The sequence below is a fragment of the Lemur catta genome, chromosome 16 (assembly GCF_020740605.2).
Source record: "Lemur catta isolate mLemCat1 chromosome 16, mLemCat1.pri, whole genome shotgun sequence".
NCBI lineage: Eukaryota > Metazoa > Chordata > Mammalia > Primates > Lemuridae > Lemur > Lemur catta.
This window is the reverse complement of record NC_059143.1, coordinates 36166613-36178714: the sequence shown is the minus strand read 5'-3', so window position 1 is coordinate 36178714 and position 12102 is coordinate 36166613. Positions and strand designations below refer to the sequence as shown.

General features: G+C 36.1%; 1 protein-coding gene across 2 annotated transcripts in view; it reads left to right on the top strand.

Moving 5' to 3' along the window:
• DYM (dymeclin) overlaps window positions 1-12102 on the top strand; it is a 273454-nt gene that overhangs the window by 92924 nt on the left and 168428 nt on the right. For both annotated transcript variants that reach the window (XM_045528017.1, XM_045528018.1), the window contains exons 9-11: window positions 2591-2773; window positions 5624-5802; window positions 9772-9897. In XM_045528017.1, the coding sequence (XP_045383973.1) occupies window positions 2591-2773; window positions 5624-5802; window positions 9772-9897 (488 nt within the window). The remainder of the gene's footprint in view (window positions 1-2590; window positions 2774-5623; window positions 5803-9771; window positions 9898-12102) is intronic.

Here is a 12102-nt window from a genome sequence, read left to right as displayed (position 1 = left end):
GGATTTTTTTAAAAGAGAGTACAGGTACTCATCTCTTTCCTGCTGACCTGAATGAAAATATGACAGCTGGAGCTGGTTTATTCTTGTGTTGGATCACGAGCAACCTTAGGAATGGAGACAATACACAGTGAAGCAACAAGAGAAAAAGAGCCTGGCTTTTGACCATCGTGAAGCAACATGGGAACTCTGCTGCATCTACCTCTGTTGAAGCCATTCCCTGAAGTATACGCTTGGGTGATGATAACATATAGTAGATGAAGACAAGGCTGTAGTATAATAAACTAGCTTTATAGGATAAGTTATTTGTAGAAGTTATTATCAGAACCTCATAGCAAGCAGAAGAGAGTGGGATGAGAAAGAGCCCTGTGCTTCTCCCTCTCCGGGTACCAGTTTTTCTTCGCAGTCTCCCTATGTTTGTCATACTCTTCACAAAATAAAACATTTAAAGAGCAAAAGAAACAACAAAAACATAGTGAATTACATGAAGAATCTTTTTTTGTTGTTAAACAGACCTTGAATTCTGAGAATCATGGTGATTCACACATTGTTGAGAAAGCCATTAGAGCCTTTTACAGTGCTCTTTAAGCTTAGCCTTAAGGGCTGAGGCACATGAGAGCATAACCTTAGGATCTCGGAGTTTGTCAGAAGTCACTTAGCACATGCTTGGGTTTCATATTTTATCCTATAAATTAATGCACATTTTAAGTTACAACATGTGTGCAGTAAAGGAAAAATTTTGATTGTACAACTTGATGCAGATATAAGTGAGAGATTGAATAAAGCGAGAACAAGGCGAGAACATAGAATTAACTGTTGGATCTGGTAAAATGGAAGTTGTTGGTTACTTTGTCATGAATCATTTAGTTGGGGTGGTGTTTAGGAAGCTAATTAGGGTGTGTTGAGGGGAGAATAGGAGTCAGTATAGATAGAAAAATAAAGTAGCAAATGGAAGGGGACATGGATTCTAGGGAGGAATCTTTTGTCTGGAAAAATGTGCCTTTACATTAATTCAGAGCTCATGTGGCCTTTGGTTAAGTTCTGTAGTTGTCAACATAAAGGTCTTAGATATTTTAGGTTTATTTCTGAATAAAACTAAATCGAATATTTTATTGGACTGGTTAATATTATAATTGGCATTAAATATATTTTCTCATTTACTGTTCATGTATAAGGCTTTTGATTTGTTGTTATTGTTGATCTTATAGACAAATAACTGTATCAGAACCTATTAGTTCTAATCCTGTGTCAGTAATGGAATATCAGTTTATGTATTTACTTTTTTTGATGTTTGAGAGCACCACTGTCCAACAGAAATATAATACAAGTCATACATATAATTGTAATTTAAATTTCCTAGTAGTAATATTAAAAAAGTAAAAAGAAACAGATGAAAATAATTTCAATGGTATACTTTACATAGGATATCCAAAGTATTATCATTTCAATATGTAATTAGTATAAAATATTGGTGAGCTATTTTACATTTTTATCTTGGTATTAAGGTTCAAAATTCAGTGTATATTTTATACTTGCAATTGGAACTACAGTAGTCACATTGCAAATGCTTAATAACCATAGTGGCTAATAGCTGCTATATTGAACAGTGCAGTTCTGAGTAGACCAAGCTATTGCTTGTAAATAATGAAAAGTTTTTCCTAATTTTTTTTTTGTCGTTTTTCTTGCTTTAATGTTTTTGCTTGGAGCACCAGTAGTACAGTGCTGATGTTGATGATATTAATGGAAATACTTACAATGTTTGACCACTATGGATTTTCTGGATAGATGGACTTTAGAAACTAAAGAGGTTTCCTTCCTGTTCTAGTTTGTAATATTTTTTCTTTAAGTTAGAAATAGGTTTTAAGGTTTATTTTAAAAAGTGGTGTCTGTTGAGATGACTATATTTTTTTCCATTTTTTTAAAATGAAGATAAAAAATTAGTACTTTTAAAATGGCGAACAATTCTTATATTTTACAGACGAAGTCTCTTGATCATGATTTTTATTTTTTACGAGACAGGATCTTGCTCTGTCGCCCAGGCTAGAGTACAATAGCATGATCATAGCTCACCTTTGAGCCTTGAACTCCTGGATTCAGGCGATTCTCCCACCTCAGCCTCCTGAGTAGCCAGGACTACAGGTGTGCATCACCCATTCCTGGCTAATTTTTCTTATTTTTTGTAAGGATGGGGTCTTGCTATGTTGCCCAGGCTGGTCTCCAACTCCTGGCCTCAAGTGATCCTCCTGTCTCAGCTTCCCAAAGTACTGAAATTACAGGTGTGAGCCATTGTGCCTAGCCCCATTTATTCTTTTAACAAATTTATCTACTAGATTTCATTTGCTTTTGTTTGATCTAGGGTACCTAAAAATAAAAACCCCTATTTATTTCTCTGTTTTGTTTTAAATGGAGTCAGTCCTTGTCCAGTTTTTATATCCAGGAGGATTTTTCTGGCCTTGTCAAATGTGTTGTATAGATAGAATTCTTGTTCTGTACTTTGGAACTGCTTATCATAATGTATTGAACAGAATATTGGAGAGAAATACATCCATCACATTGGTGGTAGCGCATCCTCACTGTGTGTTTTCTTCTCCAGCTGGGCTCTGGACTGTCTTCACGCTGGGCGGCGTGGGCAGCAAAGCAGCCACCCGCCCAGAGCTCTCCTCCCCTCTGGCCAACCAGAGTCTCCTGCTTCTGCTGGTGCTGGCCAACCTAACAGACGCTCCCGACGCTCCAAACCCCTACAGGCAGGCCATCATGTCCTTTAAGAACACACAAGGTTTGTGGCATTTTTCCTCTAATGTTCTTTTTAATGAGAGTATTGTTTACTCCATATTGTTTATTGTCTTACAGTTTTGGAGATGAGTGTCCATTTGTATATTTTCATGTTGGTTAAAAATGAGAAAAACTTACATGTTTTCTCACAATATCCTCAGGAAGGTCAAATAAATCTCAGAACAGGGCTATGGTCCTTAATATCAATTTAAATAAACATTTCTTTCAGAAGTAGCCAAACCCGCATGTGCTTTATGTGGATTGGTTTGTCCTCCCTTTTAGGGATAGAAATTATCCTGGAAAACCCCTAATGATAGGATGTTTTAAATTTTAATTTAAAGTCTGTAATCTAGTTAGAGATTTATAGAACTAAAAATTAAGATATAAATCAGCAAACACTTTTCTGTGAAGGGGTGGTGGCTTTGTGGCAACATATGGTCTCTAGCCCTGCCTTTGTAGCTCGAAAGCAGCCATAGATAATTCATAAATCAGTGAGCATGGTTGTGCTTCAGTAAATCTTTGTTTCGAAAACAGGGGGTGGGCTGCCTGTGAGCTGTGTTTTGGTAATACCTAAAGTGGAACATGAGCAGATAGTCCATAAGAAATAGTAATCTCTTGTCAAAAGGTTACACTTTTAAAAGCCACATTACTATAGTCATGTGTTGCTTAACGATGGAGCTGTGCTCTGTGGAATGCGTTGTTAGGTGATTTTGTCATGTGAACGTCATAGCGTGTACTTACGTAAACCGAGATGGCGTAGCCTACTATACACCTAATCCTATTGCTCCTGGGCTACAAACCTCTACAGTGTGTTACTGTAATGAGTACTGTAGGCAGTTGTAACACAGTGGTAAGTATTTGTGTATCTAAAACATGTATCTAAACCTAGAAAAGGTATGGTAAAAACACGGTATTATAATCTTATGGGACCACCGCTTATATGTGGTCCATCGTTGAGTGAAACATTATTATATATGGTGCATGACTGTAGTTAGGTTTTCTAGATGTTTCTAACAGTAATATAGTTAAGATGGGTGAGAAGTGCAGTTTTGGGTTAGGAACACTGTAAAGGCTTCTGATGGCCTGTGCCGTGTTCCTTCCAGACCTGTTCTAATACACATTTCATAGTGTTAGTTGTGCCATTGCCAATTCTGGTATTATCATTTACAGGGTCTCTTAGTCCATTTGTGCTGCTGTAACAAAATACTTGAGACTGGTTAATTTATAAAGAACAGAAATTTATTTCTCACAGTTCTGGAGGCTGAGAAGTCAGTCCAAGGTCAAGGTGCCAGCAGGCTTGGTGTCTGGTGAGGGCTCGGTCTCCGCTTCCAAGGTAGCGCCTCCTAGTGGTGTCCTCATGTGGTGGAAGGGACTGAAGGGCAAAAGGGGCTGAATGCTGTGTGAAGCCTCATTTATAAAGGCCTTAATCCATTCACAGGGGAGGAGACTCGTGACCTAATTACCTCCTAAAGACCCAACATCTTAATATTATTGCATTGGAGATTAAGTTTCAGCGTGAATTTTGGAGGGGACACAAACATTCAAGCCATAGCACACAGCAATAGGGAGTCAATAACAATTGGATGAATTAAAAAATGAAAACTCGTGTATCTTGTAGTAATTTTCTGTTCCCATCATGCTCTTTAAAGCATTAAAATATCAGCGCTTTGTGTTGTCATGTTCCAGTGTTTTATTTGATTAGATTTTGACTTTCTTTGTGTCACTTGAACTTATCTTTATCTCCTTTGTTACTTCCTAACCTTGCTTACTTCAATTCCTATGCAAATCCACTTAACAGTTGGAAAGAGGCTATGTCAGTTTTGGAATATCAAGAATTTTCCCAGTATGGGCTGTGATTTTTGCTTTTCATTATTCCAGTGATTATTCTTTTCAAAAAAAGTTTCTTAGCAGTTGTAGTCAATTAGGTTTAAGTTTTCCTTTAAACAAAAAAAGTTATAAAAGTTTCCTGGTAGTTGTCTTAGGCTTGGTATGTTCTATTCATTATAGAAGTTAATGTTGAGCACAGATGGTCCCTGATTTACAATGGCTTGACTTACAGTTTTTTGACTTCATGATGGGGTGAAAGCAATATACACCCGGTACTATATTCAGTAAATTACATGAGATGTTGTTATAAAATAGGCTTTGTACAGGGGAACTGTACATGTTCTGAGCACATTTAAGGTAGGCTAGGCTAAGCTATGATATTTGGTAGGTTAGATGTATTAGATGCATTTTCAACTTAGGATATTTTCAATTTATGGTGGGTTTATCAGAATGTAACTCCATTTTAAATTGAGGGGCACTTGTACTGATTTTGATATTATTTTAAAACTAGCTAAATTATATGTTGTTGTTCTGGCCATTTTCTTAATAAATGGATTAATAACATGGGTGAGTGCCTCAGCCATGATTTATTCATTTGGAAGAAATTAATTTCAAGGCTGTTTTTTCTTTTTGACTCTATTTTATAAGCCGACTTTCTGCCTTATGTAGAAACTATATCCTTTGTCTCTAGATGTCTCTAGGACTGATGGTCATTTAGCTCTCAGTGTCCTGGTTAAATTGCAGCTATTAGAGGGCCGTTTGCCTGGCCCATAGATCTGTTTATTGAAGCTCATTTTCTTATGTCAGCTATATTAATGGGAAAATAGTATCAAAGTCACACTATGTGGCTTAGTTTAGTTCTTTTTAAAATAAAGTTTAAACTATAAATTGAAATTTTGAATCTGAAATGTTGTGATTTTACATAAAATTAATGGGAATTGAGTGGTACACATTATTTTAATAATATTTATTATTTATATAAAACATTGTCCAGAAAATACTGATGTACTATTTTTCTGTATTCCAGATAGCAGTCCTTTTCCGTCATCAATTCCACACGCCTTCCAGATCAACTTTAATAGTTTGTACACAGCTCTGTGTGAACAACAGACCTCTGATCAAGCAACTCTCCTCTTGTATACATTGCTCCATCAGAACAGTAATATTAGAACATACATGTTGGCTCGCACAGATATGGAAAATCTTGTAAGTATCTTATGAAACATTCCATGCTTTTTGTATTTGATAATATTTTGAAGACTTTTCTTTTCTCAGGAGGGTCAGTATGTTTGCTTGCTCACCACAATGGTGACGGTCAGGAGATTGATAGGGACATGTAATCAGATACGGCAAAGGGTCTGAGTTTCTTTGGTGAATGAGACAGCTCCTGTTGAGATGGCCTTACAGCGCAGAATCCAGCAGAGTCCCCACTGGCTTGACAGAGCTTCCCTGTCCTTGAGATCTTTAGCAGCCACCCATTGCCCATAGTTCAGTCTGATTAAGTCCTGTAAGAAGCACCCTCTGCAATTCTCAATTTATATCCTCTTCTTCCCTTCTAGTTGCTGAGTGCCTGCCTGTTAGGTTCATGTAATAAGTCACACTTGCAGCATATTCTTGATGAGAACGGCTGAAAGGAAGGGTAATTTTTCAAGTGAGCTACCCAAGTGCCCCATCCTTTCTGACAGGCTTTGACTTTAGAGGTATCTGCACTCAGTTCCTGGAGTGTTATAGTTATTTTAAGTTACCTTTGCCAGACATTACTTAAATGTGAGTGAAATTAGTTCCCAAAGTTTTGCTCATAGACAAAAGCTTCTATAAGCAAATACTGATTTGCTTTAGAACTAATGTGTAAACATGAGTGTTTATTTAAGGGGAAAAGTAAGCTGCCTCACCAAGGTGCTAATATTGTTTCAAATACATAGTATATAGATAACTCTGGACCCTTCATTGATAAAAATGTGAACATTCCTGCAATAGGCAGCAGCTGGCTGACGGCAGAATGTCTCCTCTGGCACCAGTTTTTATGAGTTTATGGCAGGATTCTCCAGTTATCTGGTTGTTGTTTTTTTAGTGTTAAGTGTAAAATACTGTGCAAATAGTGAGGAAACATGAATTAGAATTCATTAAGCATATTCTACGTCAAACTGACACTAAGAACAAAAATGTGATGAAAGAACCTGTGTCCACACCAGCTATATGTGGTGAACATTGGATTAAACAGCAAAATTGAGAGTCAAAGTATACTGCTCATGTGAGTAAAAACTTGTAAAGAGAAGGCTGGTTTCCTGATGGGTGTGTGCCTAAGCACAGACACAATTCTGACTGTGACGTATCTAAGGGAAATGTTGGCGATAAGCAGAAACCCTGTGACATCACCTGTTTCAGAAGGTTCCATAATAGGGCTGTTGGTATATAAGATGATGCCGAGAGCAGTTGTCTCTGTTTGATGATATATACCAGCAAAAAGTTGAAAGGATTTATTTTGGGTTTCAGGGGGTGGGTGGAGTTTACTTCTTTTGGTTTTATTTTTTAATTTTCTTGGGTAGACTACTTTGATAATTTCTTAATTTATGTTCCATCTGCCCTTTTTTCTTTCTTCTATAATAAATATTTGTTGAGGCTATGGTTAGAAAATCTATTACCAGCAGGAAATTTTACTGTGCTGATCTTATTGTTGTTAACAATTCTTTCATTCTACAATCTTTGTTATTAAGAAGGTAATGTTTGACACATTACAGTGTTTCTAAGAATACCTTATTGTGTGTAAGTCCCTGTAAGGCTGGAGGCAAACCTGCCTCTATTCAGGGTCATGTGTTGATGGTCTGACTCACTGCTGTTTGACTTGTTTTAACTCAAGACTATTTATTAATCTAGTATAACTTCTTGTGATGCATTTTTAATTGGCATCTATTAGAATAACAATACAAGGCCTCCTAAATTGCTTTTTGTGTTTGTGAATAGTGTCTAGGGGAGAATCCAAGTAACCCGACTGTTAAGAACAGGATTTAAAAGGGCATTCTTTTTAGGAAAGCCAGTTACGGACATGATTTTTATTATTTTATTATCACAAGCAAAGTGTTTCCCAAGAAAAGTAGATAAACATTTGAAATAGTCATAATTCTCTTAGTGGAAAGTAACAAACCCACTTATGCCTAGCTTAAGCAAAAAGGAATGTATATGCACAAATTAAAAACTTGCAATTTTTTTGGCTTCACTCATGGCTGCTTCTAGGGTCTAAACGATGTTGTCCACGCTCAGTTTCTCCATCCCATGTCTCTGCTTCCACAGCTTTGGCCTTATTCTCAGGCACACACTCTCCAAATGGAAAGAGATGGCTACCAGCAGCTCTGGGCATATGTCCACCTTATAACTCCTGAGCCTAAAAAGAAGAATAATTGTACATTTATTCATCCATAAAATTTCACGAAAGGCTCCAGTATTCTCTTCATGGATTGTGTGCCGACTTCTTTGATCAATCATTATGGGAAGGGGCCCTCTTAATGTAAGCAACCGTACCCACAAGGGTAAAGGGGAGTTCTTTATACTCCGAAAACTATTAAAACATTGTTGAAAGAAATGGAAAAACATACCATGTTCATTGCTCACAACACTTAACATTGTTAATAATACAATACTCTCCAAACTGACCTGTACATTTAACACAATACCAATCAGAATCCCAGCTAATTTCTTTATAGAAATCAACAAGGTGGTTCTAAAATTCATATGGAGTTGCAAGGGACCCAGAGTAGCCAAAGCAATCCTAATAAAGAACAATGTAGGTAGACTTACATTTTCTGATTTCAAAACTTACTACAAAGCAACAGTTATCAATACAGTTGGTACTGGCACAAGGATAGGCATAATAGATTAATGGAATTGAATTGAGGGTCCCAGTATAAACCCACATACCTATGGTCAACTGATTGTTAGCTAGGGTGCCAAGACCAATGTGGAAAGAATAGTCTTTTTAATACATGATGCTGGTGTAACTGTATAGCCACTTGTAAAAGAATAAAGTCGGGACTTTACTTCACTCGATATACAAAATCAATTCAAAGTGGATCAAAGACCTAAAAAGAACTAAAACTGTAAAACACTTAGAAGAAGACATGGGAGTAAATCTTCACAACCTTGGATTTGGCAAATGATTCTTAGATATAACAACAAAGGCATGAGCAACAAAAGAATAAAACATAAATTGCACTTCATCAAAATAAAAAGATTTTGTGCTTCTAAGGCCACCATGAAGAAAGTGAAAAGACAGCCCCACGGAATGGGAGAAAATATTTGCAAATCATTTATCTGATAAGGACTGCATCTAGAATAAAGAACTGTAGTAACTCAATAATAAAAGGACAACCCACTTAAAAAATGGGTGAAAGCTCCGAATAAACATTTCTCCAAGAAAGTTATATAAATAGCTAATAATAAACACATAAAAAAAATGACATCATTAGTCATCAGGTAAATGCAAATCAAAACTGCAATGAGATACCGCTTCATACTCACTATGATGGCTATAATCAAAAAGTTAGATAATAGGTATTGGTGAGATGTGGAGAAATCTGATCTCTCATACACTGTTGGTAGGATTGTAAAATGGTGCAACTGCTTTGGAAAAATCTGACAGTTCCTGAAACAATTAAATAGTTACCATATGACCCAGCAATTCTACTGCTAGGTATATACCTACGGTAAATGAAAACATGTCTGCAGAAAGACTTGCACATGAATATTTATAGCAGCATTGTTTATAATAGCCAAAATATGGAAACAGTATAAATGCCCATCAACAAAAAAATGGATAAATGAAATGTGGTATATCTATACAGTGAGCAGCTATTTGCTCCTCCTTTTTTGGTTAAGTTGGAGGAAAGTGATGTGACTTTTTAAAAATTTCAAAACAAACCATGAGCCTAAATGGTATCTGCAAAACCCACCTTTATGTTGGTTGGTTAGACCTTCAGAGACCTTCACAGAGCTAGTGATGATTTTCTGTACTGGTATCTTAGCTATACATATGGAAAGCTCATTAAATCAAAAGTGGGTTTATATGTTTTTTTATAGAAAAAATATAACTATGATATTAAAACAAAAGGTATAATAGTATACAAGTTTAAAACATTTGGATTTAAAGTATTGAAATAGTAAATTATGATTTTTATTCCCTAGGTTTTACCAATTCTTGAGATTCTGTATCATGTTGAAGAAAGAAATTCACACCATGTGTATATGGCCCTTATAATACTGTTGATCCTTACAGAGGATGATGGCTTCAATAGATCCATTCATGAAGTGGTAAGCTGCTGTTACTTGGATTAGAGTTAGAGTTACAGAATAGACATGTCCCTCCATAAGATTTACTACAGTCTTAGCATTTCTTCTGTCTTTTTTTTTTTTTTGTCCTAGTAGATGTTTCTTTGAGAACCTGGATTAGAAATGGTATGTCTTTCTTCAGATTTATGAAGTGGTGCTTTTTTCCCCCCCTGACAATTAGTCACTATTACAAATTCTCAGAATGGTTCCTCAGTAATTGATGCAAATGTTTCTGCTGCTGCTGAGTTCATTTTTCTTCAACATTTCATTTCCACTTTTTAATGCAGCATACGTTGTCAAGCAGCTTTGCTCCTTGCATACAGGATGAGAGAAGGAATAGGGAACAAAAGGGAGAAGATTTAAAAATTGTGTTATATATATTTTTTAAAGAGCTTCCCATAATTTAACTCTTTAAATTTTGGTTCTGTTGGAGAGTTTCATTCCCAAACTGGTTTTATCTTTTTCTTTGGCATTTTCTTTGTGTCAGAGTAATACATGCATATAGCTTAAAAACTTACATAGAAGTATGAGGTTTTAATGAAAAATAGCAGACCTGTGTCCACCCTATTCCTGATTCCTACTTTCCAAAGACAAATGCTTTCAGCTCTGTCAGTGTTTAATAACATGCTTGTATTGTTATTTCTTGATTTTTCAGATATAGATACTGTTATCTTTCTCAGATGGAAGGATAAGTCATGAGCTTTCCTTCCTGCACACTGTGCGTGTTCCCCTGGATTCAACTATTTGTTGAATGTTAAATGACTACTTTTATTCAAAACACTTTCTCCATCCAGTTGTACAATTGACATTATACAAGCAGACATTAAGAACTAATGACCTCCATTCCAAATAAAGATGGCTTGGGATAATTTATTTCTAAGTAAAGGAGCCAAGAGAGGAGAAACAATATATTCAAGTGTGTGTCCTTTTAAAAAACAGAGACTCCTTCACTGGTAAAGTTGCCTGATGAGTATCCTCAGTTAGTCTTCTCTTGCAGACTTACAGCAGTGATTCTCAAACTTTTTGGTCTTTACGCTTAAAAATTATTGAGGACACCGAAGAACTGTTTTATGTGGGTTATAGTTCTTCACATTTGGCACATTAGAAAGTAAGTCAACATAAAATAATAATAATTGTAATAATAAAAACCCCATTCATTACATGTTAGCATCGATAACATTTTTTATGAAAATTAGTATTTTCCACAAACAATTTAGTGAGAAGAGTGGCACTTTTTTACATTTTTGCAAATGAATTGCCTTAACAGAAGACAAGTAGATTCTCATGTCTGCCTCTGTATTCAACTTGTTATTCTATCAAGACACGTAGCTTGTGGAAAGCTCCACTTATAAGAGAATGAGAGTAGAAAATAATGTCTTAGTATTATCATGAAAATAGTTTTGACTTTGAGAATTCTCCAGAAATGTCTCAGGGACCTCTGTTTGTCCCAGGATCACATATTGAGAACTACTGCCTTACAGAATAGAATACATCAGAAGGGTTGAACACTTCACCTATTATAAAAATTCAGCTGGCAAAAATCATTGCTTTGAATTTTTTCAGCTACTATTATTTTACATGTAGGTTATCTCTTCTACTTGATTAATTGTACATTTTTTTCTTTTTATTTCACAAGCAATACTCAACCACCATGTAGTGGGTGTTTGCTATATGCCAGCCTGAGTGGACACTGCAGGACAGGTCAGGGTGGGATTATTTGTAGTGGGGCTGCTGGGTGGCCTGGGGCCTGCCAGAGAGCTGAGCTTAGTAAACATCTGTGAAGGGAAGGCACCTGTGTATGTTCTCACTTTCAAATGTAGGGATAAGAAATTCAACATGGTATTCCTTTACTTTTTTATTCTTATCTGTTTCTGTACCTCCTTCTAATTTCTAATATTGTCTGGAATTTTTTTTGTCAGACGTGCCAGAGAAATATCTATTTTATTGGTGTCTTAGAAGAACGAAGGTGCAGCCGTATTATTTGGACTTACTTATATTTTTCTGATTTCATAGATTAGCCCTGTGTGTGTTGTTGTTGTCTGTAGTCTATATTCTCCTTCTCTGGAATTCTTCTGGATTTATTACGTTGCTGAGGAGGGGTGCTACATGCTTACATGTGTGGTGGTGGTTTTTTCCCCAGAAATGGTGCGTGGATGGTTCATGCTGTGTTTTGGGTACCTAAGTCTT